This window comes from Indicator indicator, chromosome 15, assembly GCF_027791375.1.
Source record: "Indicator indicator isolate 239-I01 chromosome 15, UM_Iind_1.1, whole genome shotgun sequence".
Classification (NCBI taxonomy): domain Eukaryota; kingdom Metazoa; phylum Chordata; class Aves; order Piciformes; family Indicatoridae; genus Indicator; species Indicator indicator.
In genome coordinates, this window is record NC_072024.1 from 24771952 (window position 1) to 24798218 (window position 26267).

Consider the following 26267-nt stretch of genomic DNA (forward strand, 5'->3'; position numbering starts at 1 on the left):
TTTGTTCACTAAATATGTGCCCCGATAGTACCAGGAGACCTGTCCGCCAGAGATGTGGCTTTGTGTTCTAGCCTCAGCCAAAAATTAAACAGTAACGCTGCCCTACTTCAGAGATGCAAGCCTTGCATTTTCCCTCTGCTAGGACCCACCAGGTGTGTTGTGGCAGGACAGACTATCTCTGCATTTTCAGATGACAATGAGCAGGATCTAGCCAGATGCTTGACACAGCAGGTCCTTACAAACAGCAGCCCTGGCAAACACTCACAGGCGCAGCACTTCTACAGAGTACCAAGAAAAGGCTCCCTCAGTCTACTGGCTTGCTGTATGATGTGCAGTTACCCTTGCAATTTAAGAAATTAATATGTAGAAACACTGAAAACCTTTTCCAACCCTGTCATAGGGAGAGGAAAAAAAACCCAAACAAGTAAACAAATAAAAACAACCAAAAAACCCCCAAAACCAAGCTGACCAAACCAAAGCCAAGCCAAAAAACATACACAAAAATCCCCAACTCAAACCAACCCAACAAAAAACCAAGAAAAAGAACTAACACAAGCAGGCTATCTAAAACTAAACTGGAAAGACCACAGGCAACATCAGCATCTAGAGGGTACACTCTACCACCACTCCCACAGCCACACAAGTGAAGTTCAGTGACGGAAGGATGCCAAAATGAGCTCATGTGTGACCTCATCACCGTGGGCTGGAAGGTACCCCCAGGGAAGGGCAAGGCACAAGGAGCCAAGGCCATGCACCAGTACTGCCCCACTGCCTTTGCTGGCTCCTCTGCTCTGAAGCTTCAGTGTCTGAGCTGCTGAAGCACCATGATCATCCCTGCAGGCTGAGGGAGTCAGCCCAGTGCAGTTACTGGCACAGCACCACCAGTTTGTGTGTGCTCTGCTGGGCAAGCACCATCAGCTCATAGCAATGTATCTCTGCTCCCAAGGTCAAGACTCCAGTGGCATCAGACACCTGGATGGAAACTACAGCACAGGAGGTTCCACCTCAACATGAGGAAGAGCTTCCTGACTGTAAGGGTCCCAAGAGCGCTGGAGCAGGCTGCCCAGAGAGGTTGTGGAGTCTCCTTGTCAGGAGCCTTTGCAGCCCTGTCTGGATGTGTTCCTGTGTGACCTGTGCTGGCTTCTATGGTCCTGCTCTGGCAGGGGGGTTGGACTGGAAGACCTCCAGAGGTCCCCTCCAAATCCTAACATCTGTGATCCTGTGATTTGTTTTCTGACCCCAAGCCTCCAGTAAAGTGTAAATGCACAACCTGAGAGGCACCATGAACAGCATGAGAGACTTCCTCTGCTGGGGTTCTTTTCAATAGGAAGCACTACCTGAAGAGCACAAAGCTTTGTCTTTACAGGCACATTCCAACCCCAGTGGCTCGTGCATCCTAACCTAACATCAGCACAGATCAGACTGCAAAGACAACCAACCAAAGAGCAGTGCAGAAGCACTAAGAGCACTTAAAGCAATTTCCAAATTGAAGTGATGGATTTGTTAACATCTCTGATGCTTCCACTTTGCACTGGTACATTGCAGGTGTTAGATGGCACCTGAACATTTTTACACTAAGGCATAAGAGCTCTTAGCAGGAAAAGTTTCTTCTTGTTGAGGACTCCTACACAAGAGCTCCCAAGGTCAACTGCAGGACATGCCAGATTATCTTTGTTATAAATTCAGCAACCTTCACCTCAAAACAATTTGAATTCCTGTCATGGCTCCTGGCACTCCCAAAGCAAGCTGTGCTAAACCCTTATTCCTCCTCAAGGCCAGGTGAGCTACACTGTTGCTTCCCAACCCAGCTTCACCCTTTAGCCTTCACAGCCCTCACTCTTCTAGTCACTTTTACCTTCCCTTGCCTTTTGACAGGGTTCTAACACGCCCCCCTTGATCTTGCCAAGCTAACCAAGCTAAAGCCTAGCCTTACTTTATAAGGGTCTCCACTCAATCACTCTGGTGGCCCTCCATGACATGTTCTCCCTTCCTGAAGGCAGTGCCCACAAGTGTAAGGGCAGCCTCTGCACCCTGACAAGACCTTGCTCCTCTTAGGTGCTTGATTCCTCTGTAAGCAAAATGGGGACAATTCTTGCTGGCTAGGCAAAAGTTGCACCATAATCCTTACACTACCTGAAACCAGCTCAATGCCCTTGAATGAAATAAATGCAGAGATGCTTTCCCAACAGCTCCATTTAAAGATGACTTAAGACTGTTCCATTTAGGTTGGCTCCCCACCAAACCAAACCCAACTTACATAAACCATGTGCTGACTGAAATAACAGTGCTCACAGGACTCATCACATCAGTGTCAACACAGCCCTTGTCACCCTGGACAAGCGACCAGTGCCATGGCACAGAATATGAGAACCACAGCAGGTAGGTCTGGAAGTCACCAGGAAGCATCACTCCTTGGCCCCAAGACAGGGGCAATGATTTCTAACAGACCTGTACAGTGTCCCTGGGGAATATTTGTCAATGCTTAACTGCACTTAGCTGGAAAGTTCTCCCTTTTGTCCAGCCTACATCTCCTTAGTTTTGTTTTAAGATCATCAATTATTTGCCTGTACACAGCAGACATGAAGAATCATTTATTCAGCTCCTCCCTTAAGCAGGTTTTGGGGGTTTTTCCTCAGATCTTTCCTCAAATACTGTTCTCTTCAACTTTTTTGTCTCAGTCACCTCTTCCTCAGGCTGGACAAACCATCTCTCACCACCAGCCACAACCCTGAGATCGCAACTTGCTCTTGTAACACCATGCAGGACTCTGCCTGAGCAGTCCACATCCATCCTGTGAGCCGCAGGCAGTGGTTGGTAGCAGACAGTGTGCTGCCAATTCTCCAAGGCAACTGTCCAGCATTTTCTATATTAAGTTTGGGAGACTGGGGCACATCAGTTGAAAGCAGAGCTCATGGTTCACAATGCCCCTGGTAGACATCCCCACTTTGGAGAAGAGCAGAGACTCAGTAGGTGTTTCACAGACTCCTGACACTAAACCTGAGGGGCAGGCAGCATTGCAATGGTCAGCACTCAGCTGAGCTCAACAGGACTGTTCAAATGCTGAGCTGTTCCCTGTGGCTTCTAGAACACAGTACTGCTCTAAGGCATCTTCTGGAAAACCTTTTGGCTGTCTTGGTGCACTTGCCCTGCCTTAGAACAAGGCATCCCAGTTAGAGGAAAAACCCACAAAGACCTCTAAGCACTGCAGCACCTGGGATATTCATCTTTGAAGAGCTACAGATTTTAAAAAAGGCTTGAAGAGGCTCACACATCCCAAAGAAATGCCACCCCACCTCAGAGGGGACTGTGGTGCTCATTCTCATCACTGTGTCCTGCATTTCACAGCCACACTCAGCTGCATTTCCCCCCCAGCACCGCTGCTTGGTGTATGAGGTGCCTGCCTTCGTTTCCCGCCATGGCAAGGCACGTGCTGAGTCAGACAGAGAAGGTGCTGCTCAGAAAAGCAGCTGAAGAGCAGCACAGCTTCTGTCTCATGCCAGAAAGGCAGAGAAGAGGCCCAGAGCTTTTCTGTGATTCACTGCAGATGTAATGCATGGACAAGGAGAAATTGTAATTCCAGCAAAACATTATCCAGACGGAAGAAATCCTCCAAGTCCTATCTCACATTAAAACAGCAAGGTAGCTTCAGCCTGGGTGAAGGAGCAAGGACAGTATTCAGACAGTCCCAGGAGCAAGAGGACAGGAAGGCATCCCCACTCTGACTGCACCTTGGCCACACTTCCCAATCCCGGGGCATGCCCCACTCCACGACCACCCTTCTCCACTTATCCCAACCCCCTCACCCCTCCCTGCCCTGCTGAGTGTTGGAGTCACCCCTCTTGCAAGCATCCATTCACACTGGTTATCTCCCCTTGGAAAGCACTCAGAGCACCTTCTCCATGTCCTGCTGCACTAATGTGACATGACTGCCTCCTCGCCCCCCACAAAACACCCAACCCAAAACCCAGATCAATGCAACATCATTTCCAACAGCAGCCAAATTTGACACAACACAGCTGAGCTGCATCAGGCTCAAGGTCACTCTATGGCCCAGAGCCTTAACCCAGAGCAGGCAGCCCCTGGTGTGCCTGACAGAGAGGCAGTGCCACTTCTATGCCTCACTCATCTAAAGACCTTCATTAACTCTTTCCTGGACTGCATTTCGCCTCTGCTGAGCCTAAAGAGTAGTGACTATTATGCAAACCTTTGGGGATTAAACCAACAGAGCCAGTCTGGACTAATCACACTGCCCTGGCTTTGTGTGTTGGTGTTACTGCCCAGCCTGCCCTTCCCAACCGCTCTCGTTTGAGCTGTCCTACAATTTGTGAGCAGATAACAAGGCTTGTCCTTCATGGCCACATTATGTAACTGTGCCTCTGCATGTGGACACTCCAGTATCAGCTTGAACCACATTTTCCACGTGCATTGATGGCAATTCTGAGAGGAACATCAGGAACTCACTCCTGTGAATCATCATCTTGCCTTAATACCACACATGACCATGCTTTCAAAGTCTGCCCACCAAGAGAAACAGCTTCTGCAGAAACAACTCATGCAGGGGGAAGAAAAGTCCTAACAGCTGCCTAACCTACAGCTGTACTTTCACAAAGGCTGTTAGACTTCCCAGTTTCTAAGCAGCTCTAATTATTCATGATGCCAACGGAACAGCAAAGGAGAGCAGTGTCTGCAGGGCTACCTCATGGCCACCAACATAACCAAGAACCCTGCATCCTGCTTGGTGGCCCAACCATCACCTGCTGATCCCACTGCAGCTTGTTTCCCATCCCTGGAATGCCCACACAAGCATTACTAAACCAGCACAACTCACAGGAGGTAACCCAAGTTATCCTTTGTTGCTGGCTCCATGGTTTGCCAGACACTCTCCCTGGGTTCACTGCCCTATGGAAAGAGGCTGATCCAAAGGAGATGACACTGAGCTCTGTGACCAGCCTGCCCTGCACACTGTGCAGAAACACAGAAGACACAAAGGCCACCTGAGGAGACAAATTCTCAAGTCTTTGCTGTCAAAGCTCCATTTCTGCTGATAAGAAAAAGCTATCTAAATAAACTCCTCGGCAGCCCAGCTCCCTTCCTCTGCAGCAGCTGAGCAATGTTGCTGTTCTTTTATCACACAGGAATCTACTTGAGGGGGTTTCATATTTTCAGCCTCATATGGAAGATTTTTCATCAACTGCAGAGACAGCACAGCCACAGCCAAGTGACTTGCTTTCTTTACAATAAAAGTTTGATTTGACACATAACAGTTTATTTCAATTCTTATGTAAATGAGGACAGGATTTCCTTACTCGGTTAAAAATGCATATTCTGGGGAAAGGAACTCAGCAAGGTTTCCACCTGAGAAGATCTGAGAAATAGATGCAAAGAATACCTGTGAGATCTTCAGCCCAGAACAAAACCCATCTCCCAACTCGAGTCACTCAGCAGACCTTAACTAGCTTGAAATATGACTTGGAAGAAATTATAGCAATAATCTTTTTTGAATTTTCCCCCTTGACTCTGCTCTGCTGAGACCTCACCTCAAACCCTGCCTCCAGTTCTGGTGTCCCCAGCAGAAGGAGGACATAGATGTTGGGGACAGTCCAGAGGAGGCCACAAAGATGATCCAAGGGCTGGAACAACTCTGCCATTAGGACAGGCTGAGGGAGCTGGGGGTGTGCAGCTTGGAGAGAAGACTCCAGGGGGACCTTAGGGCTGCCTTCCAATACCTGAAGGGATCCTGCAGGAAGGCTGCAGAGGAATTTTTCCTGAGGGTGTCTGGAGACAGGACAAGGGGGAATGGTTTGAAGCTGAGGCAGAGCAGGCAAGCTGAGGAAGAAGTTCTTCAGAAGGAGGGTGGTGAGACTCTGAAACAGGTTGCCCAGGGAGGCTGTGGATACCTCTTCCCTGGGGGTGCTCAAGGCCAGGCTGGATGAGGCCCTTGAGCAGCTGAGTCTAGCTGAGAGGTGTCCCTTCCCATGGTGGGGAGGTTGAAGCAGATGATCTCTGAGGTCCCTTCCAAGGCAAGCCATTCTGTGATTGTCTGGAAGAACAAGTAGCTGGCATATCAGTTGATGAAGCTCAGCTGCTCACCCTGTGTAAGCCAGGACAGCCTCTCATTATTTACCAGAAACTTAAAGGCAGGGGGGAAAAAGCCTCAATTAAAAGAAGCTCCCACAAGCCCATACACATTAGCTTAGAGGACATTCAGACAGACTGAGAAGAAGACATAGCTAATAATTCTCTTATTGTTCTTTTATATGTTGGCTGCTGTTCCAAGGACAGATGGATTAAATACCACATCTGTTTGGTTAGACTTCAAATGGAAAGCTCTGATGACCCTTCATTCCCAACAGAGTGTTTTCGTTGGGGTTTTTCAAAGTCTATTAACTCCATTAAGTCCTTCAGAATATAACCCTGAATAAAAATGGTTTCAAATCTAAGAGACAAAAATAGGGTAGGAAATAAATACATCAACAGAGGTTTGGTTTACAACTCAATTCACAAACCTCCTAGACTTCCACCCTACAGATGACCAAGGGCTCCTTGGTCCTGATGTGATGGACCTGATGCCTTGCTCCAATCCAGGGCAAGCACACTCCAGCATGGCCATTGCTGCTGAGGCAGCCTTCAGAACCAGCTGGTAAAACAGTAGACAAAAAGAACAAAGACTAAGCCCATGCACCATAATATTACAGAATCAGAGAATTAACCAGGTTGGAAAAGACCTTTGAGAACATCAAGTCCAACCTCTCACCCAAGACCATCTAATCAACCAAATCATGGCATTTAGTGTCTCATTCTCCAGTCTTATTTTAAACACTTCCAGGGATGGTGACTCCACCACCTCCCTGGCCAGCACATCCCAATGGCCAATCTCTCATTCTGTGAAGAATCATTTCACATGGAGAGAAGATCTTGCAAGTTATTAAACACACAGCCAAACTTTCCTAGAGACCTCACAGGCTCAGCCTGTAACGGGATTTAGTATTTCACAGAATTACAGAATGTGAGGGGCTGGAAGGGACCTTGAAAGCTCACCCAGCCCAACCCCCCTGTCAGAGCAGGGTCACCCAGGGCAGGTAACACAGGAACACATCCAGGTGCGTTTTGAACATCTCCAGGGAGGGAGATGCCACACACCCCTGGACAGCCTGCTCCAGTGCTCTCACAGGGACAAAAATTTTCCTCCTGTTCTCATGGAGCTTCCTATGCCTCAGCTTCCACCATTGCCCCTTGTGCTGGCATTGAGCCTGGCTCCAGCCTCTGGGCACTCACCCTGCACATCTTTATCAACAGTAATGAGGTCACCTCTCAGGCTCCTCCTTCTCCAGCTTCTCCTGCCACAGGCAAAGACTAACCTAGTGTTTCCAAAAGATCTGTGTCAACCCAGACAGAGGTCCCACATAAACATTCAGGTATCCAAACTCCTGGCTGTAAAGAGTGCCAGAATCTCTCATTTCCCGAGGCAGACTGCAGGGACTACTCCTGTATTTGCTGTGAGCAAGTGGGTGACCTTCTCTGTCTAGTGGCTAAGCTAAAGGAGGAAGTTGAAAGGCCACTGGCTATTATGGAGTGTGAGAGGAAGCTGGACTGGTGGAATCAGACTCTGCCACCCTTCAAACAGTCCCATCAGCCAGCTAGTAGTCAGGACACTAAATGCTCCCTACTCTCTTACCATCTTCCCAAACAGAATGACTCAGAAGCTGGAGAGCAGTAGAGACAAATTCCTCCTAAGTGCACCAGGCATGGCACCCCACAAGCCCCTGAACCCCCTCAGGTGCCTCTGTGTAATAGATTTGCTGTTCTTAGTGAACCTGTTTGCACCAAAGCCAATGTTCAGCAAGTGGAACCATCATGCAGCAGCTATGGAAGCTTATCTAGCTCACATCGTTCAGAGGGGCCAGGGGTGAGCAAACCTCCATCAAACATCTGCAGGCAAGACGAAACGCCGGCTGCTTGTCATCGGGGACTCGCTTCTGAGGGGCACTGAGGGTCCTGTCTGCACACCTGATCCACTCCTTAGGGAAGTCTGTTGCCTACCTGGGGCCAGCCTCAAGGACGCAGTAAGAAAACTTCCTACCCTGACCCACCCAACTGACTACTACCTATTGCTGGGTTTCCAAGCAGGCAATGATGACATTTCAACAAGAAGTTTAAGATCACTGAAGGACTTCAGAGCCCTGGGACGAATGGTTAAGGGGTCAGGAGCACAAGTAGTGTTTGCTTCTGTCCCCCCACTGCTATCCTAATGATGGACTAAACGAGAAAATCCAGCAGGTTTGACTGGTGTCAGCAGCAGGTTTTGTGTTCTTTGATCACAGGCTACTCTACAAGACTCCACCTGCTGACTATAGAAAAAACCTGCTTACCTCTGAGAGGAAAAAGAATCCTGGGACAAGAACTGGCAGGGCTGATTGATAGGTCTTGAAACTGATTTCGAAGGGGGAAGAGGGAAAGACAAGCCTCACTGAGGACATTCCTGGGACAATTGTGAGGCAGGGTACCAGCTCCACTGCTGGCCCAGGGGCTGTAGGGGAGAGTGGATTATGCAACACCCACAATGGTAACAGATACTCCTCTGCTCACTCTCTGAAGTGTCTGCATACCAAGGCAAGAAGCATGGGAAATAAGCAGGATGAACTGGAAATCTGGGTGCAGTCTCAGGGTTATGACCTCATTGCAGTTACAGAGCCATGGTGGGACAGCTCCCATGACTGCAGTGTGGTTATAGACAACTATGTTCTTTTCAGGAAGGACAGACTGACAAGGCCAGGTGGTGGAGTTGCTCTCTATGTGAAGAGAGACTGAGAGCCCTGGGGCTGTTTAGTCTGGAGAAGAGAAGGTGAGAGGGGATCTGATCAATGTCTATCAATAGCTGAGGGGTGGGGGTCAAGGGGAGGGGGCCAGGCTCTTTTGGGTGGTTCACAGTGATAAGGAACAATGGATACAAACTGGAACATAGAAGATTTCACCTCAACATGAGGAGAAATTTCTTTACAGTGAGGGTGACAAAGCCCTGGAACAGGCTGCCCAGGGGGATTGTGGAGTCTCCTTCTCTGGAGACTTTCCAAACCCACCTGGATGCATTCCTGTGCAGACTACCCTAAGTGATGCTGCTCTGGCAGGGGGGTTGGACCTGATGATCTGTGGAGGTCCCTTCCAGCCTCTGATATACTGTGAGACTGCAGCTTCTGAAAGGCACCAGGAAATACAAGAATAAAATGCCCTTACTTACTGAACTTTACAAGAGAAAAGCAACCCAACCCTAGGGAAGTGTCTTCATTGTGCTTGAATTCACATCCTTCTCTAGATCTGGGAAATCCAAGTGGAGCCTCGGAGCTTCCTGCCTGGAAACCAGGACAGGACAAAGCTGGCCAAAGACATTCTCATTGCACTCCTTTCTCCCACAACATTTCCGTAACAAAAAAGCAGCATGAACTCCCCCTCAATAATGCACATGTCAAATGTTTGTGACCAGAAGAACACTTAAGGTGCTTGCCTGCAGCAGGTGTTACAGGCTTGCTGCTTGGGAAGGCAGCACATCAGAGCAGCTGCCACATCAGCCCTTTCCCTTCCTTCTCTTTTTCTCCCTGCTATGGCATTAAATCCTGACATTGGCTGAGCTGGAGTTAATTCTCCCCAGAGCATCTTCCTAGTGCTGTGTTTCACAGGGCTGTAGCTGGGTGTTGATAGCACACCAGGGGTTTGGCTGCTGCTGGGCTGAGCACCCAGGCTGTGCTTTTCCAGCATTTTCCTCCAAGAGAAGGCTGAGTGGGGGGCAGAATCCTGGGAGGGGACACAGCTGGGCCAGCCAACCCAAACTGACCAAAGGTGTGCCATATGATGTCAGCTCAGATAAAAAGCTGAGTGAAGGAAGGATGTGTGGGGACATTCTAATAGAACACCGATGACATCTGTTACCTAACACAACACAGAACACACCCAGTTGGAAGAGACCTCCAGGATCATCCAGTTAACTTCCAACCCAGCACTGCAGACTCAGCACCAAACCATGTCCATAAGCACAGCTCCACAGCTGCTTGAACACCCCCAGGGATGGTGACTCCAGCACTGCCCTGGGCAGAACATTCCAATGTCTGAGAGCCCTTCCACTGAAGAAATATTTCCTGGCATCCAGCCTGAACCTCCCCTGGGGCAGCTTGGAACCATTGCCTCTGCTCCTGTCCCTTGCCACCAAGGAGCAGAGGCTGTCCCCTCCTCACTCCAACCTCCCTTCAGGGAGCTGGAGAGAGCAATGAGGTCTCCCTCAGCCTCCTCTTCTCCAGCCTCAACACCCCCAGCTCCCTCAGCCCCTCCTCTAGCCCAGGGGCTGCAGGCCCTTCCCCAGCCTCATTGCCCTTCTCTGGACAGGCTCCAGCCCCTCAATGTGCTTCTTGGAGTGAGGGCCTAGAGCTGAACACAGCACTCGAGGTGTGGCCTCCCCAGAGCTGAGCACAGAGATTTGGTCACCTCCTGTCCCTGCTGCCCACCCTGGGCACTACTGGCTCATGATCAGCCAACTGTCAAGCCAAGACCCCTAGGTCCCTCTCCATTTGTTGGTGGCATCTGTGCTCTGGAGCAGCCACCACCTGTACTGAAGCCCAGCCCCCCAGGGAGTGACCCACATCTGCTGCTGGGGAGCAGAGAACAAGAGCTTTGCTTGCTCTGCTTCAGTGCACAGCCTTGGCTTTGCTTTTCATCCTATTCGACTGCTTCCGTCTTGTGGCCTTTGGTCATATTTTCCCTCTCAGCTGTCCATCTAAGAAGGGGAGTGACAGAGTGGCTTTGGTGGGCTTCTGGCCCCAGCTGGGATCAAACCATCACAATCCAGGAAATGCTTCCTTTCTCCTCTCTGCTCTTTCAGTTAACCCGATTATGGTGATAATCTGTGGCACTTCTCTGCTGCAGTGCAAGGCAACAGCAGTGGGCAGCCTCCCTGGGAGCAGCTGCTATTAGCACACTGTGCCAGGTCTCCTCTTTTGACAAAAGCTTGGTTTGCAGCAAGCTCTAGAAAAGAGCAAGAAAGCAATGAGGTCTCCCCTCTGCCTCTTCTCCAGAGGAAACATCCCCCAGTCCCTCAGCTGCTCCTCACGAGCCCTGTTTTCCAGACCCTTCCCCAGCTTCATTGCTCTGCTCTGGGCATCTTTTTCTGAAAGATTTACTTTTAAGTCTATGAGACCAAAACCATACAAGTTGGAGCTCCCAGAGGCTCCAAACCACTGTAGTTAAGTTCTAGATATCTCAGGAAGGGTGCTGGGAAGTATTCAGCAAAGGACTTCTTGCAGGAGGAGGGGGGATTAGTCTCACCAGCAAATTCAGCTAAAGAACTCCATGATTTCAATATCATAAATAAAACTAATAATAATAAACCACCAAAATCCAGATAGGGATCATCCCTATTGTCATACAAAACCACTAGAGCATTCTTAAGATCAAAGAAAGAATTCTTATGTGACTTAAAATATTTGAAAGTTTTGTTCTCAAAAGCTTCGGAGATTCTAAGAACAATTTATTGAATGTACAGAAACCAAAGGTCAAGTACAGCCTTCCTTGGAGCTGCAACTCCATTCTAATGATCACATTGCTCAACTTTCCAGCATCTTAGCACATGATCAGCACCATCTTACCCACCTTAGGCAAGTACCAGGTCCTACACCTGGGGCAGGGCAATCCCAAGCACAAATCCAGGCTAGGCACAAGTAGCTCAAGAGCAGAGCTGAGAAGGGCCTTGGGGGTGTCAGTTGGTGACAAACTGCCCAGGAGCCAGCAATGGTCCCTGGCAGCCCAGAGCCAGCTGTGTGCTGAGCTGCATCCAGAGCAGGGAGAGCAGCAGCACAGGGAGGGGATTCTGCCCCTCTGCTCTGCTCAGACCCCACCTGCAGCACTGCCTCCAGCTCTGGGGCCCCCAGCACAAGAAGGATCTGGAGCATAAGACAGATATGGACCTGCTTGAGCAGACCCAGGAGGGCCACAAAAATGATCTGGGCTGTAGCACCTCCTCATGAGGACAGGCGGAGAGAGCTGTCCAGCCTGGAGAAGAAATGGCTCTGGGGAGAACCTTATCAGTCGTCTCATACTTAAAGGTGGCCTACAGGAAAGATGGTGTGGGACTCTATCAGAATATGCAGTGATAGGACAAGGGTCAACAACTTCAAACCAAAAGAGAGTAGATTTAGATATTAGGAAGAAATTATTTACTGTATTGTTAATGAAACACCACCTGGGAAAGGCTGCCCATAGGTGTTGTGGCTGCACCATCCCTGAAAACATTCAGAGCCAGGTTAGATGAGGCTGTAAACATCCTGGACCAGCAGAAGGTGTCCCCCTGCCCACGACAGAGGGGTTGGAACTACATGACCTTTATGTTCCCTTCCAACCCAAACCATTCTATGACTCTTAATAGTTTTGCAGCTTCAGCAGTTGAATTTGTCACACTGGTTTCATCCAGGCAGCAGCCAGCTCAGCATATGATGCTGGGAGATGTCAGAATTGTCTAGCAGCAGTGAGCACAGCTGCTTCTCTCCTCTCAATATGCCTCCCAGGCCATGTGTCAGTGCAGTGTCTTTTGTGGTAGGGGCCTTCTGGGGGCTTCAGCAGAACACTCAAGTTGGAGATAGAGAGGGAAGAGGAATTCAAGTCATCAAGCCACACAGAAACAAAGTTATCTATAATTTATTCCAAAGAGTTAAAGAGGTTTCAATCCACTGCCCCCTCCTAGCCAGAGGAATCTGCTACAAGTTTTTCTTCTATACTTTGAAAAGAAGGCTTAATCCTCTGCCACCTACAAGGATTCAGAGTTGCCTAGAGGAAACCACAGGCTGCCTTCAGAGGAGTATCTCATATCATGTGGGAATCTATCCAGTTACCTTATTTTTATAGTCTCATGTTAAACCAAAATTGACCCAAGTCCAAATGCACTCTTCTGAAAGCACTTGCAGATCTGGCACCCAGTCTTCAAGCTGCCAGTGTACTGAGGTGCCCACAACAGCCAAGGTCTCCTGCATGTACCCCAAATGACCTCAGTCCTAACTTAGTTCAGTTGACTCCCTTTATATGTAACACAGCTGGGAGCCAGGAACAAAAGAAGCCAAGGAACACTTGCAGAGCAGCCCTGCCACACTGGAAGAGCTGGGTGCTGGCACCTCCTTTCCTTTTACATGAGACCCAGAAGGTATTGCCCACCTCCCCTCCCATGGTGGCATACTAGAACAAAAAACCTCACATGAACAAGTTCCTTCCAAATTCCTACTCTCACCTGCAGCAGTCACTGAAGCCTTTACCAAAGCCTTCAGGGAAGGGTGAGGAACACATCTCCTGCGACTTCATGTCTCCAAGAAAGGGGAGAACGTCCATCCTCAGACAAGTGAATCCCAAGAGCAAACACGAGTCTACTGGATAGAGCAGCAGAGTGCTGAGCCACAGGTCTCACCTGCCTCCCAGGCAGTTCATGTGTCTAAAGACAGAGCAACCAGGGGCTGGATGGAGCCCTCCTCATCAGCACATTGCTCTTCTGAGTCCCTGTTGAGCTAACAGCTCCCTGCCCAGGTAGGTTAAGGATTGCACTGTCCACCTTTGTAGGACCCAGCCCTACAGGCACACTGCTAATGCAGGTCTGAGACCTGTCAAAGCAGATGGTCCTTAAGGCCTGACATGGAGACTCCAAGAGGAGATTTCTGTTAAAGACCAGGTCATCATGGCTACGCAACACTGATGGGCTCAGAAGCTCTTGGCAGGCTAGAAAAATGCTTAGCTAAAACTTTAGGCTTTAGTCATCGTTAATCCAGTTCAAGAGTCTGAGAACCAGCAGACTCAGCAGCAGCTTTCTTCACTTGCCCCCCACCAAAAGCCACAGAAAAAAAAAACGTTTCAAGAGCTTCAACTTAGAAGACTTTCAACACTAACCACTCCTAAACACCACATGATGCTCTTCGCTCTCACCCATCCCCACCTTGCCTGCACAGAAGTTCCTGGAGAGCACAGGCTCTGGTTAGGCTGAACTGCCAGCAGACTGTCAATTCATTAAGGTCACTGAAGGATGTCACACAGGTTATTACAACTCCAGAACCATAAGAAATGTGGAGGGCAGCAGGCACTGATGCTACACCCCCAGGAGCATGTACAGAACACAAAGGGAGGAGTAATCTGAAGAGGCAGGATCACAGATGGGCTATAAGCAACCATTCCACCTCATTCTTAGCATTTCATTTTACCCTGCATGCTGTGGCTTAGAGCAAGTGTTCGTGTATTCTCTAATCTGCTATATGCACAAGCATTAAGCACATGCAAAGCCACCTGTGGTAGTTGTGACTGCACTGCCAAAGGACAAGACAGACCTCATCCTCTCTTCATCTAAGGCAGCAAGTCCGACTAAGAGAGAGAAAAGCCAGTTCCTGTTGTTAGGGCAACACTTGGGCTACAACAGCTCACAAACACCCACTAGGGCAGGGAACACAGCAAGGGCAAAGCCACAGAACCATGGCAATTTTCCTTAATTAATCAGTCAAGCCTGGAACAAAATAAGTCTCTTTGGAATCAGTTTTCCAAGCTGTGGGTATGCTCAGATGTTTCAGCAGAGTGCTGCACAGGCCTGCAGCCATGAGCTTCAGCTGCTGGAAACTGTCAGGGTTGGAAGGGACCTCAAGGCTTATCCAGTTCCAACCCCCCTCCATGGGCAGGGACACCTCACACGAGATCAAGTTGCTCACAGCCACATCCAGCCTGGCCTTAAAAACCTCCACTACCTCCCTGGGCAACCTGTTGCAGTGTCTCACCACCCTCAAGGGGAAGAATTTCTTCCTAACATGCAATCTGAATCTCCCCATTTCTAGTTTAGCTTCATTCCCCCCAGTCCTACCTGGCACCCTAAAAAGGGTCTGCCCAGCTTTCTTGTGGCCCCCTTCTGATACTGGAAAGCCGTAGTAATGCTGTGCTGCCCCTCACCCTTCTGCACTGCTCTCTTAGGCAGAATGGACTCTGCTCACTCCACTGCCACAGCTCCAGCTGTGATGGGTCACCCAAAGCCTTGCTCCAGCTGAAAAAATGCAGGCAGCAGCAGGGAAAACAATGCTAAAAAGCTGAGTGTTGTACAGCAATCTGTGACAAACAGCAGGACTTTAATCCTTCAGGCACACACCAAAAGCAGAAAGTTCATCTCAGAGGCAGGCAGAGGTATTTGTGAAATACTCAGCCCTCAATACATGAAGCAACCAAGTCACTTGCTCTTAGAAACAAACACCTTTCTTTTATAGAATGAGCAATTTTTTATTATTTAGATAAAGGGGAAAAAAAATATTTCCTTCATCTGTTGAGTCCTACTGTGTTTTAGGCAGTTTTAAGCACTTGACATTTCCTGACAATGGCACTTGGACCAGCCCTGCTACTGCAGGAATACACAGAGCAGCCCTACTATGTTTGCTACAGAGCCACAGCTCTGCACCCATGCTATGATAAAAAGCTAATGGAAGATGTATGACAGCTTCCCATAAGCATAGCTAGAACAAGAAACACATCAGCCAACACTCATATTTACACTCACATCCCCTGGGTTAAGATGACACAAAAAGCCTTTTCAGTAGTTTTCAGGAGAGCTGACCTGCAGGACATGCAGGTTCTGGGCAAGGTGAACTGGTAGCTTCTGTAACTAAGCACAGCACAGCTTTCCCAGGAAAAGCATTACAAAAGAGAGGACTAGTGTGTATGTGGTAGTTTTAGGTTGATGCCTAGGAAATTTTCCACAGATCGAGTAGAAAGTAATAGAATATAAATAAATTACCATTGGATGTAAAGGGAAAATAACAATAAGGTCCAGATAATCCCAGTGGTCTGATAACTAGCACAAAGTTGGTTGTATAAACTCACTCATTTCTTTGCTCTAGCAGATACCAGCTGGTGGCTTCTGCTGGCTTGCTGGCCTTGGCTGCCTTTTTTTGTTGTGGCTTACAAGCTACTCTCTGCTTTTCTTTTTTCTCTTGTCCCTCGTACAGGGGGGGAAGGGAGCTGAGAGGGAGAAGCTGTTGGCAAGCCCCTGGTTTTGTCCAGTAGGGTTCTTGTTTGTTTATAAACTGTAAATATTGTCTATTTTGTACATATTCATTGCATGTCATATTTCCAGATTGTAGTTTTGCTTGTAAATAGAGCTTCATTTGCTTCCAACTGAGCTGGTCTGGCAATTTTATTTTGGGGGCAATTTCAACCCACTACAGTATAACAAACTCATTTCCCTGCAGGTTCTCCTTTTCCTAGAAGAAGCCAGGAATCAAAGCCATTTATTCAGCTACCCAATACTCACATCAAAATTCAGATTAACTTGGCTAAAAAGTTGGTGCCAAGACTCATAACAGGAACAGGATCAAATAATACTAAAGGTTTCACTTTCCTTTAAGAAGTCAGGAATGAAGATCAGATTGAATTGACAAACAATGACACAAAAATGTGATGCAAACCTGCATTTGCCTGTCTGCTCTCCTCACAGTTCATGAGTGTTGTGTTTGCTGAGCAGGGATACAACTGAAGAAGAGAAGGCATTGGGTCTGAGGTTACTGCTTCCTTGATAGGTGAAACAAGACCTGTCTTGCCACTGAACTTGACCCATTACTCCCACTGCCCATTTACCCACCATGATACACAGTCCCTGTACTCTGCAAGCACAATAGAGATGAGCAGAGTCATAGTCATTTTCTTTAAGGAGTTGAGTAGAAGTGATACCACAACACACCACTAACTACATACCTGGAGTAAGCCAAGTCACTGCCAACAAAAAAAAAAAAAAAAACACACCAGTTACTGTAGAAGGGTTTTGGGCTGCATTTATTGTCAGCTGATTCAGAACTCAGTTTAAATTCATCAGTCCCAAAGCCAACTGGCTGCCATCTAAGACACTCAGAAGGGTTCAGTGACGTGCCACATCCTGTGTCCACAACAGCAGTAGTTGCCAGACCAAACTGCATCAAATCTCAGCATCTTTTATGTGGCCATGATCAGCTGCAAGGAGAAAGTCAGAGCAGCTCAAAAGCTATGCAGCACTCAAGCCAACTCAGAACACACAGAAGTCTCAACAAGCAAGCTGCTCTGGATAAGCATCCTGCCAAAGAGGACAATGAGGTTTTACCCAGGGATACAGGAAGCTCCTTAAAGGTTAAGATAAGCCTATTCCAGGGCAAGGGACCAATCTAACACAGAAAATGGGCTTTATTTTGTGATTTGTGGAAACTGGACTTGGAGGGATCTACAAGCACTGTTAGGGATGAAGAGAGGTGTGGAGAATGAGGGTGCACACCTTCCTTTTCACACACCCAGCAGGTCATGCTCTTTCTCCAGCCTAAAGACCTTTTTCTCATCTGCTCCACAGAAGTGAAGGAGGCACAGAAGAGCTAAGACTCTTCTTGGTAAGTCTACAGGAAAATCATGGCACCAGATGCAGCAGAGAAGTGAAAGTACCTATCAGCATGTGGTTTTATCAGCTGGTCCAGACTGCACCACAGAAGGGGCTGCAGCATTCGTTACTGCAGAGAATTTAACTGAGGGCTGGCAGAAAGGCAGGCTGCCTATTCCAGAGCAGGCAGGAGGCCAGGAAGAAAGCACTGAGCTGGGTCCTCCATTTCAGAGCTACATAGGAATAGCAAGACACTGGACAAAGGCTGTTCCCTAGCTCCAGAGAACAAACTCCACTTCCCCTTCCTTGCCAAGCCAGGTTTCAGGCACAAACACTCCACTGGGACAGCACCCATGTTTTTAGCAGGGAAATGATGCATTTCCAGCTGGAACTTCAATCTCACATGTACAAATTTGAACAAGGAAAACCAGTTCTGCTCCTGCCTGCCTCTCCAAACAAACCCCCCCTATGGCAGGGCAATGAAGATGTCTCTTCCAGCAGGAGTGCCAAGTGCCACACATCCTGCATGACATGCCTCTGGCTGCCCTTTCCTTATACCGACATGCTTCCCGGGTATCACACAGCAGCACTTCCCTTAGATTTGCTCTCCAGCCAGCCAGACCTACCCCAGAGCCTGCTGAACACACAGGTGAGTATCCTGCTGCCAGCAGCTCTGCCATGGCAAGGCTGAAAGCCAAACTCCCCCATCAGACTGTTGTAGCAAGCTGTTCTCGGCACTCAAAACAGAAACCTACCACTCCAGTGGGGCTCCTGAAGCATGGGAAATCTATCACTACTTCCCTCCTCATCCCTTCACACCTGATCCTTACTGTTGGGCCTCTACTCTCCACCTGCTCATCCAAGAATCACTCTTCCCAGCCTCTGCAGCATCTCTTGTCTCTGAGCATGCTAAAGCCTGACAACTTCAGTAACCAACAGCTGAATTTTTGTTGCCACCCTTTTCTTAGCACACCACTACCAGTGCCACTGAACTTTCCTCAGATCTGTTGCTCCCTAACCACACCAGGGCAGCAGCCCATAAATGTAAGAACATTACACACAAGTCAGACTGCATAACCAAGTGCAAACATCACTGAGATGACAGCTTGCAAAGCAACTTTTCCCTGTCAGCTATGGATTAGAAGTGACCAAAGGGGACCTGGCATACCCTTTACACCAAGTTCTGATTTTTAAGTCATCTCCTTATGTCAACCAAACCCCACATATTTAGTATGGAGACTTTAGCCAGGATTAAAAAGGGTAGAGAACCAACCTATAAGCAGAAGGCATTCAAAAAGCAAAACAAGCTTTGTTTGGTTCAAAAGAATGTGAAGTCTGACCCAGCTCTATTTCATTTACTGAATTTGAGAAGCAGTCTATTAATAGTTCACTCCCATATCACTATCCTGCTTTTCCATGCCAGGGCAACAGCTACATTAACAAACACCAGGCATGCATTCTGACACTGACACTAAAGCACAGTTAAACTAATGGTTTGAATTTACTTTATCTCCAAAATTAACTTGAAACAGACAAAATTAGTCTGAGTTGATTTAATGTGAGCAGATAATATCAGATTCCAGCTTTCAGATACAGTCTCCCTTCCTTTCTTCTCCCAAAGAGCTTTCCTCAACTATTCTCTACATTTACACTACAAAGCTTACCCAGCCAATAAATTAGCAGCACAGACAGCAACCAGCTACTACTGCAACCCAGATGAATGGGGCTTGGATTAGATAACAATTGGAGGTCCCTTTCTGCACAGACCATTCTATGACTATGAATGTTGTCAGCCAACAAGGACACTAACTACTGCACCAAGGAAAAGCCTGAAGAAAGAAATCCTTTGGATTCTTGATACAGGGGCATAGGGCATCCTCCTTCCACATCACTTAACCCTACATAATTTAGTTCTGCCAGAAGTGGCTTGCCAGGCAGAGGGAACTGAACATGCTTTAACAGTGTCCATTTTACAGGCTCCCACTTGCAACCGTGCAAGCACCTGCTCACACAAAAATGCCTGAGCCACAGACCTTTGTATCACTGAACAATTATCACAGCTCTTCTAAAGTGGAGATATGGAGAACAGAAAATAGTTAACCTGGCATGACAGCTGTCTTGCACACAGAAAGCAACCCATTTAGAAATAAACTGCATGCTTTACCTCCCTTTCTCCACTCAAACTAGAATTTTTGCTTCAAAGAATCATTATCAGCCTTAAAAACTAGCAACATAGGTCGAGCATTAATGATTTTAAACCCTCTTTTTATTCACCTTGCATTAAAGCAGCCTAATCTCATCTTGTACCTATTCAGAGAATCATAGATTTGTTAGGGTTGGAAGGGACCTCAAGGCTCAGCCAGTTCCAACCCCCCTGCCATGGGCAAGGACACCTCACACTACAGCAGGTTGCTCACAGCCAAATTCAGGCTGGCCTTCAAAGCCTCCAGGCATGAGGCTTCCACCACCTCCCTGGGCAACCTCTGCCAGTGTCTCACCACCCTCATGGGGAAGAATTTCTTCCTAACATCCAATCTGAATCTCCCCACTTCTAGTTTTGGTCCACTCCCCCCAGTCCTATCACTACCTGGCACCCTAAAAAGTCCCTTACCAGCTTTCTTGTAGCCCCCTTGAAATACTGGAAGGCCACAAGAAGGTCTCCTTGAAGCCTTCTCTTCTTGTGCCACATTAAAATCAATCAGCTATCAGCCAGTCTGGATGAGCTTTTCATTTAAGGAGTGAAAACAGATCAAGCAAATGCATTATCTGTTTCCATGTCAATACTACAGAGGAATCAAATGAGTGTTCAGAAATGCCTCCACATTTAGAATTTGATTCAGTTAAGATCTGTGCCCTCCAAAACTTCTGAACACCTGAATCTGAGTGACTTAAGACATACAACATACTTTCCTATTTCCCCTTTGGTTCAGGCAGTTTGAAAGGACTGGCAGTGACACACAAAGGGAACAGTGCTACAAAGGTATGAAATAAATCACTTAGCTTGGAAAGACAATTAAGTTTCCCCTACAAAATGAGACTATCAGAAGCTTAGTTAAAAACCCTGCAGGCAGTGGGGAAAAACTTGCCACCTAGGAGCAGAGTGTCTATTGGTGGCTGGGTTTGGTGGTCACTGGGAAAATGACATCAGAGCTGTCCTAATACCCTGGATTTCTAATTTCAGCTATATGGGCAGGGAAGGGGAATTGACCTCTGCCATCCTTCACTCTTACATAGCTTCAGGTACCCAACATCTGATACCTCAAGTGAGCTTTGTTCCAGGAAGCATCAAGGACCCCCACCAGTGCTCAGAGAGCACCTGGAGGTCAAATGTCCTGAAGAAACCAGGATACATCTAAGGACCAGCACAGAGCAGAGAACAAGTTTTGGGCAACCAGTGGGAATAGCCTGGCTTCCCTGCTGTACTCAACAGGCATTTCTCACCTTCCCACCATGGTACAGCAAACAGCAGGGTGAGACAGTCAAATCCTTTCCACAATTTCAAGAAAAGTAAAATTAAGTACAAATAAGCAGATGCTCAGCAATCACAGCCCAAGTGACAAGCAGCAGGGCAAGAAGGCCTTTGCATTTGGGATGGCACCAGGTGGGATTGCTCTGCAGTTTGTGCATGTTCCTAAAGGACATGGCAATTTCTAAACCATCCATCTAGCTAAAAAGATTATTTGACTTGCCAGCAGCAGATTGGCAAAAGCCTCTATTCCTTATTCATGACCTAAGGTTTTACTTAGAAGAGCAACACCAAGCACTCTTATGCTGAAGCCTCACCACAGCAACTGTACTCCACCAATTAAAATTAATTACAGCTGTTGAAAACCTTCAAGTGCAAACTCTTCCAAACTGCAAGGGCATGCTAACCCTGCTCCAACACTTCAGTCCCAGGAGGGAACAATAAGCTTATTTTCTAGCTAGAATCTGACTACAGCTTTTCACATCTTCAGAGAGGTTGTGGCAGTTTAGGCTGGGTGCCCCCTCCTACTGCCACATAAATTACACCTCTGGTGTCCTGGGTGCCCACCCAATAGGGATGGACACAGGAAACTGTGTATTTCCACCCATAAATCCTGCACCCTGTAAATCCATCTGCAAAGCCATTATCTTCCCCTTTCTTCCCTCTCTGCTCCCATGGGAGATGCTCTCTTACCAGTTAATGCCAGGGGAGTATCCTCAAGGCCTCTTAGGCTTTTCTAGGCCTAATGCCAGGAGGAGAATGGAGGGGGGGGCAGTCTCAGACCTGGCCAGCCTGGGACTTGCCTAGCAGTGGGAGGGGGAAGAAAGAGCCCTGGGGGTTTGGGTTTACCCTCAGGTGGGAGAAGGGAAGGATTGGGAGGCCTCTGGGTGTTATGTAAGGGACTCTGTATGCTTTGGGATATTCTTGGCACTATCCTTTGTAGTTTTCTGTAGCTTCACCAATTGCTTTTCCATTTAAACTTTGCATCACTCTCCAATCCATTTGTGTGAGTCTCATTCTTTTGTCCCTTTTGGGGCAAGAGACGATCTGTCTGGCCTCAAACCAGTACACAGGTCTAAACTCCAGACCTCAATTTTGGTTAGCGTTCGGATCCTACACTAATCTGAGGGTTCTGAACCCTAAAGCCATCTTTTTAATTAAATAAAGCCACTGAACAAGAACGGCTCAAAGTCTTTGTACAGAGACAAAAAAGCAACAGGCAACAGCACAACTAGGCTGATAAAAAATGCTGAGCAAGGACAGAGGATTAATGCCTGCATGGAACCTCAATGCTGTTAGTTTTCAACTCTGGCTCCAGAAGTAACAAGCACATTTGCATCTCCAATAGAAATAGAAAGCACAATTTGTTGCAGTTTTCCTACAAAAGGACTCTGGGATGGGTCTCAAGGACATTAGACTGCATTTTGCCTTCAACAGCAGGGCTACGGTGGCTTCTGCTACGTTTATCTGAACTTAGGATTTTTACAGAAGAAGGGACATACCTAACCAGCACATCTGACAACACATTTCAGAATGCCACAAATTAAATGGTTACTCGACGGCACCGTCTGTTTTCCTAATAAAAATCCCTAGCTGAACTAAGAGTACTCTACAAGCAAACACAGCTATTCACACCTTCCCCTGACCTCTTCCTTCAGGCAAACACAGCCTAAAAGTAGAGGCTTTAATCCCACGGTGATTAAAGACTTTTGTCATTCACACTCTCGATCCAAAGCAGTGGCTTTCAAAATTCACATCCCATCTCACCTCACCTCCGGCATCAACTCCACAGCAGCCCTGCAAGCAGCCAGCAGTGTGAGGGAACCAGTAAGCCCTCACCTTCTACAGCTTCACACCAATTTCCATAAAGCAGCTGAATAATAAAGAATTTTCTTTCTACAGTTAGAAGCCTAAACCAAAAATACCTGGTGGTAGGATTGGATTTAAGATGAAGCACATACAATGGAAACCAGTGGGAACTCAGGAGTTATTACAGATGACTTCTTCAGGTGCAGTCAGTTCAAGAATTCCTGAACAAGTGTAGCCAGGAAACTAACCACCAGGCAAGCTTCAGCTGCAGTTTTCACTCCCCAGGCTCTTAGGTGTAAGTGACAGCCACTGGAATTTCAATGCAGTCCACAACACTTGCCAGTCTTTTGTAGTTAAAGCTATGCTGCTACAGAAAATACACTGAAAAGACACCCCCTTCAGTTCCCCTGCTAGAGCATACCCAAAAGGGTGGCCACAAGATGAGTTCCTGCTCTGTGTGATCACTCCACAGCAACAGCACTGGCCTCAGCCTCCCATGGACACACCTGCCCTCCCACAGCACCCCAGGTACCCTCCTCAGTCAATTCCAAGCTGCCAAGGTAAAAGCCTTACAGCTCAGATTGTTTCCAGCAGGAGCCAAAGACTAAGACTGCTCTCCTCCCAGCAGCACTGCTCCACTCAACTCCCCTTGGCAATCCCAGTGCTTCTACCCGTTGCCTTCCAGGCTGGTGGGGGAGAGGAGTTGTAAACCTCTAACCATCAGCCCATCATGGTCTCAGCTCTGTGGCCGTACCTGGCCCAGCTGCTGCAACTCCCCATTCTGCATCCCTGGCTTATAAAAGCCAGGAGAACACATGACAACAAGGATATGCTTCTTATTTAGGAAGTAGTGCTGCAGTGATTTGTGATTACATTGTGTAATGAAATCATTAGGGATTGAAGATGTAGCTGTACATCCATCTCTACTTAGCCCAGGAAGCCAGAAGTGATTTACAAATTGGGCCAACATTGAAATATAAGCAATCAGGAGCTCAGGTTTATCAGATCACATTTACATGCTACTCTCAAATAGTCCCACAGGCAATAAAGCTCAGCCAAATGGTGGGACCTTCAGGACTCCCAGTTAAAATGAGGAGTTAAATCTTTCAATTCCCACAAAAATAACAGAGTAACACAGAGCAAGAAAAAAAATTAATGAGAGAAAAAAAAATAAATGTAATGTTTTGCTCTTAGCTGGTCTCATTCAAATGGCTGCCAACAGAAACGAGGTAACAGATACTAAAAGCTTCCCCTCCAAAAAATTAAGCATCTACTACTGTCAATTCTACAGACATGAGAAAAAAAACCAGCAAGAAAAGGCTAACAGCTATGCTCCAAACCAGCAAAAGACAGCATCCAAACCTTCACCTATTAGATATTATTGTATGGCTAAAGATCTAGAGCTCTTTTTATCCACAACCTTCATTTTAAAAGCTATTAGGAGAGACATGTCTTTGACCCAGCTGAAGCACTGCTCTGTGATACTTAAAAAGGCAAGCTCTCCAATACGGTCAGGGTTTGATCCACCAGAAGCTGGTGACAGGCACCATTTCACAGCACGCTGAAGGGCAAGCAAAGGGGCAGCAGACCTTCAGCCTTTATACAAGCACAGTGCATTATTTGTAGCAAAATGAAAGCTGCCTCCTGCAGATGCACCCCGAGCTCATCCACCTTTGGTGTCTTTTGAACACAGAGCTGCTGCTCTCCAAAGCCTTGGCCTGAAGCAGCTGTGGGTATGGGGGAACAAGGAGCTCCCTCCCCCCATCAGCTCTTTTCGGCACACTCTGCGCATTCCAGGAGCGCAGCTCGTGACCTTTTTATGCAATATGACAGATCCTCCCTGAGCATCATTAGTGCTGGCAGCCAGATCCCTAGGCGAGAGGGTTAATGTGGGAGGAGTGTACATAAGGTGGTGGATTGGGAGCCAATGAGAATATTGCGCTATAGTTAGACGCTGGATACTAAGCAATGGTGGCTATAAAGGCTGCTCAAAGCTGAGCTTCTGGAGATGACACCGGCATCTCAGCTCCTAGGCTTACAAAGCAAAAAAACCACTGGCGGATCAGCTTGGCTTACCTGAAGCTCACACCACGCAACTTCCACCCACGTCTCGGTGTCCAGGCCCTTATAGACCGTTTTGAAGGATCCCCTTCCGAGTTCAATATCAAACTTTAGGAACCTGCCATCCAGTGAAGTGGCAACCGCTTTCATATCAGCCTCCTCCTCGGGCTCCTCTTTCTTAGCCTTGCTCTGATCTTTGGAAGCATCCAACACCTCTTTCCTCTCCACATCTTTGCCAGCTTCCTTCTGCTCCTCAGGGACTGGCGCTGCCTTCAGCTCCCCGGAAGGCGCAGCCTCCAGGCACACCTTCTCCACAGCCCCCTGCCCGGCCTTTGCCCTCTCTGCAATTATCCTCCTTGTTTTAGGGAGCAAGATAATTTTCCTCTGATGCTCTGACTCGGAAAGGTCAAACGCAGGTTCCTCCTGGTCCGAGTCCACCACGCTCCTCCGCAGGAACCGCTGATGGACCATTTTGGGATCCCTGGAGCAGGGGGCGCGGAGAGGCGGGGCAGGTGCCCCTGGGGCCCCCGGCATTGCAGCAGCGGCCGCCTCGCCACCGGCGGGGCCATCAATATTCATGCTCGTCTCCGCAGCCGGGGGATTGCTGGACTCGGCAGTCGCTGGAAACCCGCCACGGCCGCCGCCTCCTCCTCCTCTGCCTCCCCGCCGAGGTGCCGATCTGGCATCGCCCCCAGTTTCCATTAGGTCTGAGGTTTCAGCGCCCGCCGCCGCCCCAGGGCCGGGGAAGTCACCGTGGTCCATGCCCGCGTCGAGCGGCCCCACCGCCACCTGCGAGGGCAAGGCAGAGCGCAGCGCCCTGACGCACCGGCGGCCGCGGCTCCTACTCAGCCCCGGCCGCCGGACACCGCTGCCCCCACCCGCGCCACCCCCGGTTCCAGCCTACCTCGAGCAGAGCCACACCGGGGCTTGAAAACGGGAGGGCTGCGGCAAGCCAGGCTTCCCCGGGCCGAGCCACAGCCGCGCCGCCCGCCCGCCCCCCTCCCTCCCCGCCCGAGCGGCCGCACCGTGTAGCGGGGCCGGGAGCGCCGGGCGGCCCCGGGGGTGCCCCGGGCTCAGGTGCGCGGCGAGGCCGCCTCACCCGCGGCGTGGGGCGGGCAGGGCCGCGCACAAAGACGGCCGAGCCGCTCACTTACGTGCGGAGCGGGGGGCTGCCGTCCTCAGCGCCATGGACGGAGATGAGAAGGGCGGCAGGGAGAAGGGGCGGGTTCCGCCGTGTGTGCGCCTGTCTGGGTGTGCGCGCCTCGGAGAGGGTGCCGAGGGAGCCTAGCCGCTGGCAGCGGGGCTCCGCGGCCCGCCCCTGCGCCGCTGCAGTGCCGGCCCTCGCAGTGCCGGTCTACGCCGCTCCGCTCCCGGCGCCTCAGAGCGCGGGCTGCGCCCCTGCCCGCGGCGAGCCCTGCGGCAGCCTCGGCCGCCCCCCACCCTCCCCGGCCCGGCTCCTCTGCCCCCACCCCGCCACCACCACGGCGCTTTTGTCAATGGAAAGCGCTCCTCGGCGAGCGCCCCATTTAAGGCACCGGCGCTAGGCGGCCGCCAATGAGG

At 49.0% G+C, this 26267-nt stretch overlaps 1 protein-coding gene across 1 annotated transcript in view; it reads right to left on the minus strand.

The window, feature by feature from the left end:
- WNK2 (WNK lysine deficient protein kinase 2) overlaps positions 1 to 25409 on the minus strand; it is a 133216-nt gene extending 107807 nt beyond the window's left edge. Inside the window, exon 1 of the mRNA XM_054387277.1 lies at positions 24723 to 25409. Coding sequence (XP_054243252.1) covers positions 24723 to 25409 — 687 coding nt within the window. The remainder of the gene's footprint in view (positions 1 to 24722) is intronic.
- Positions 25410 to 26267: the final 858 nt, after the last annotated feature.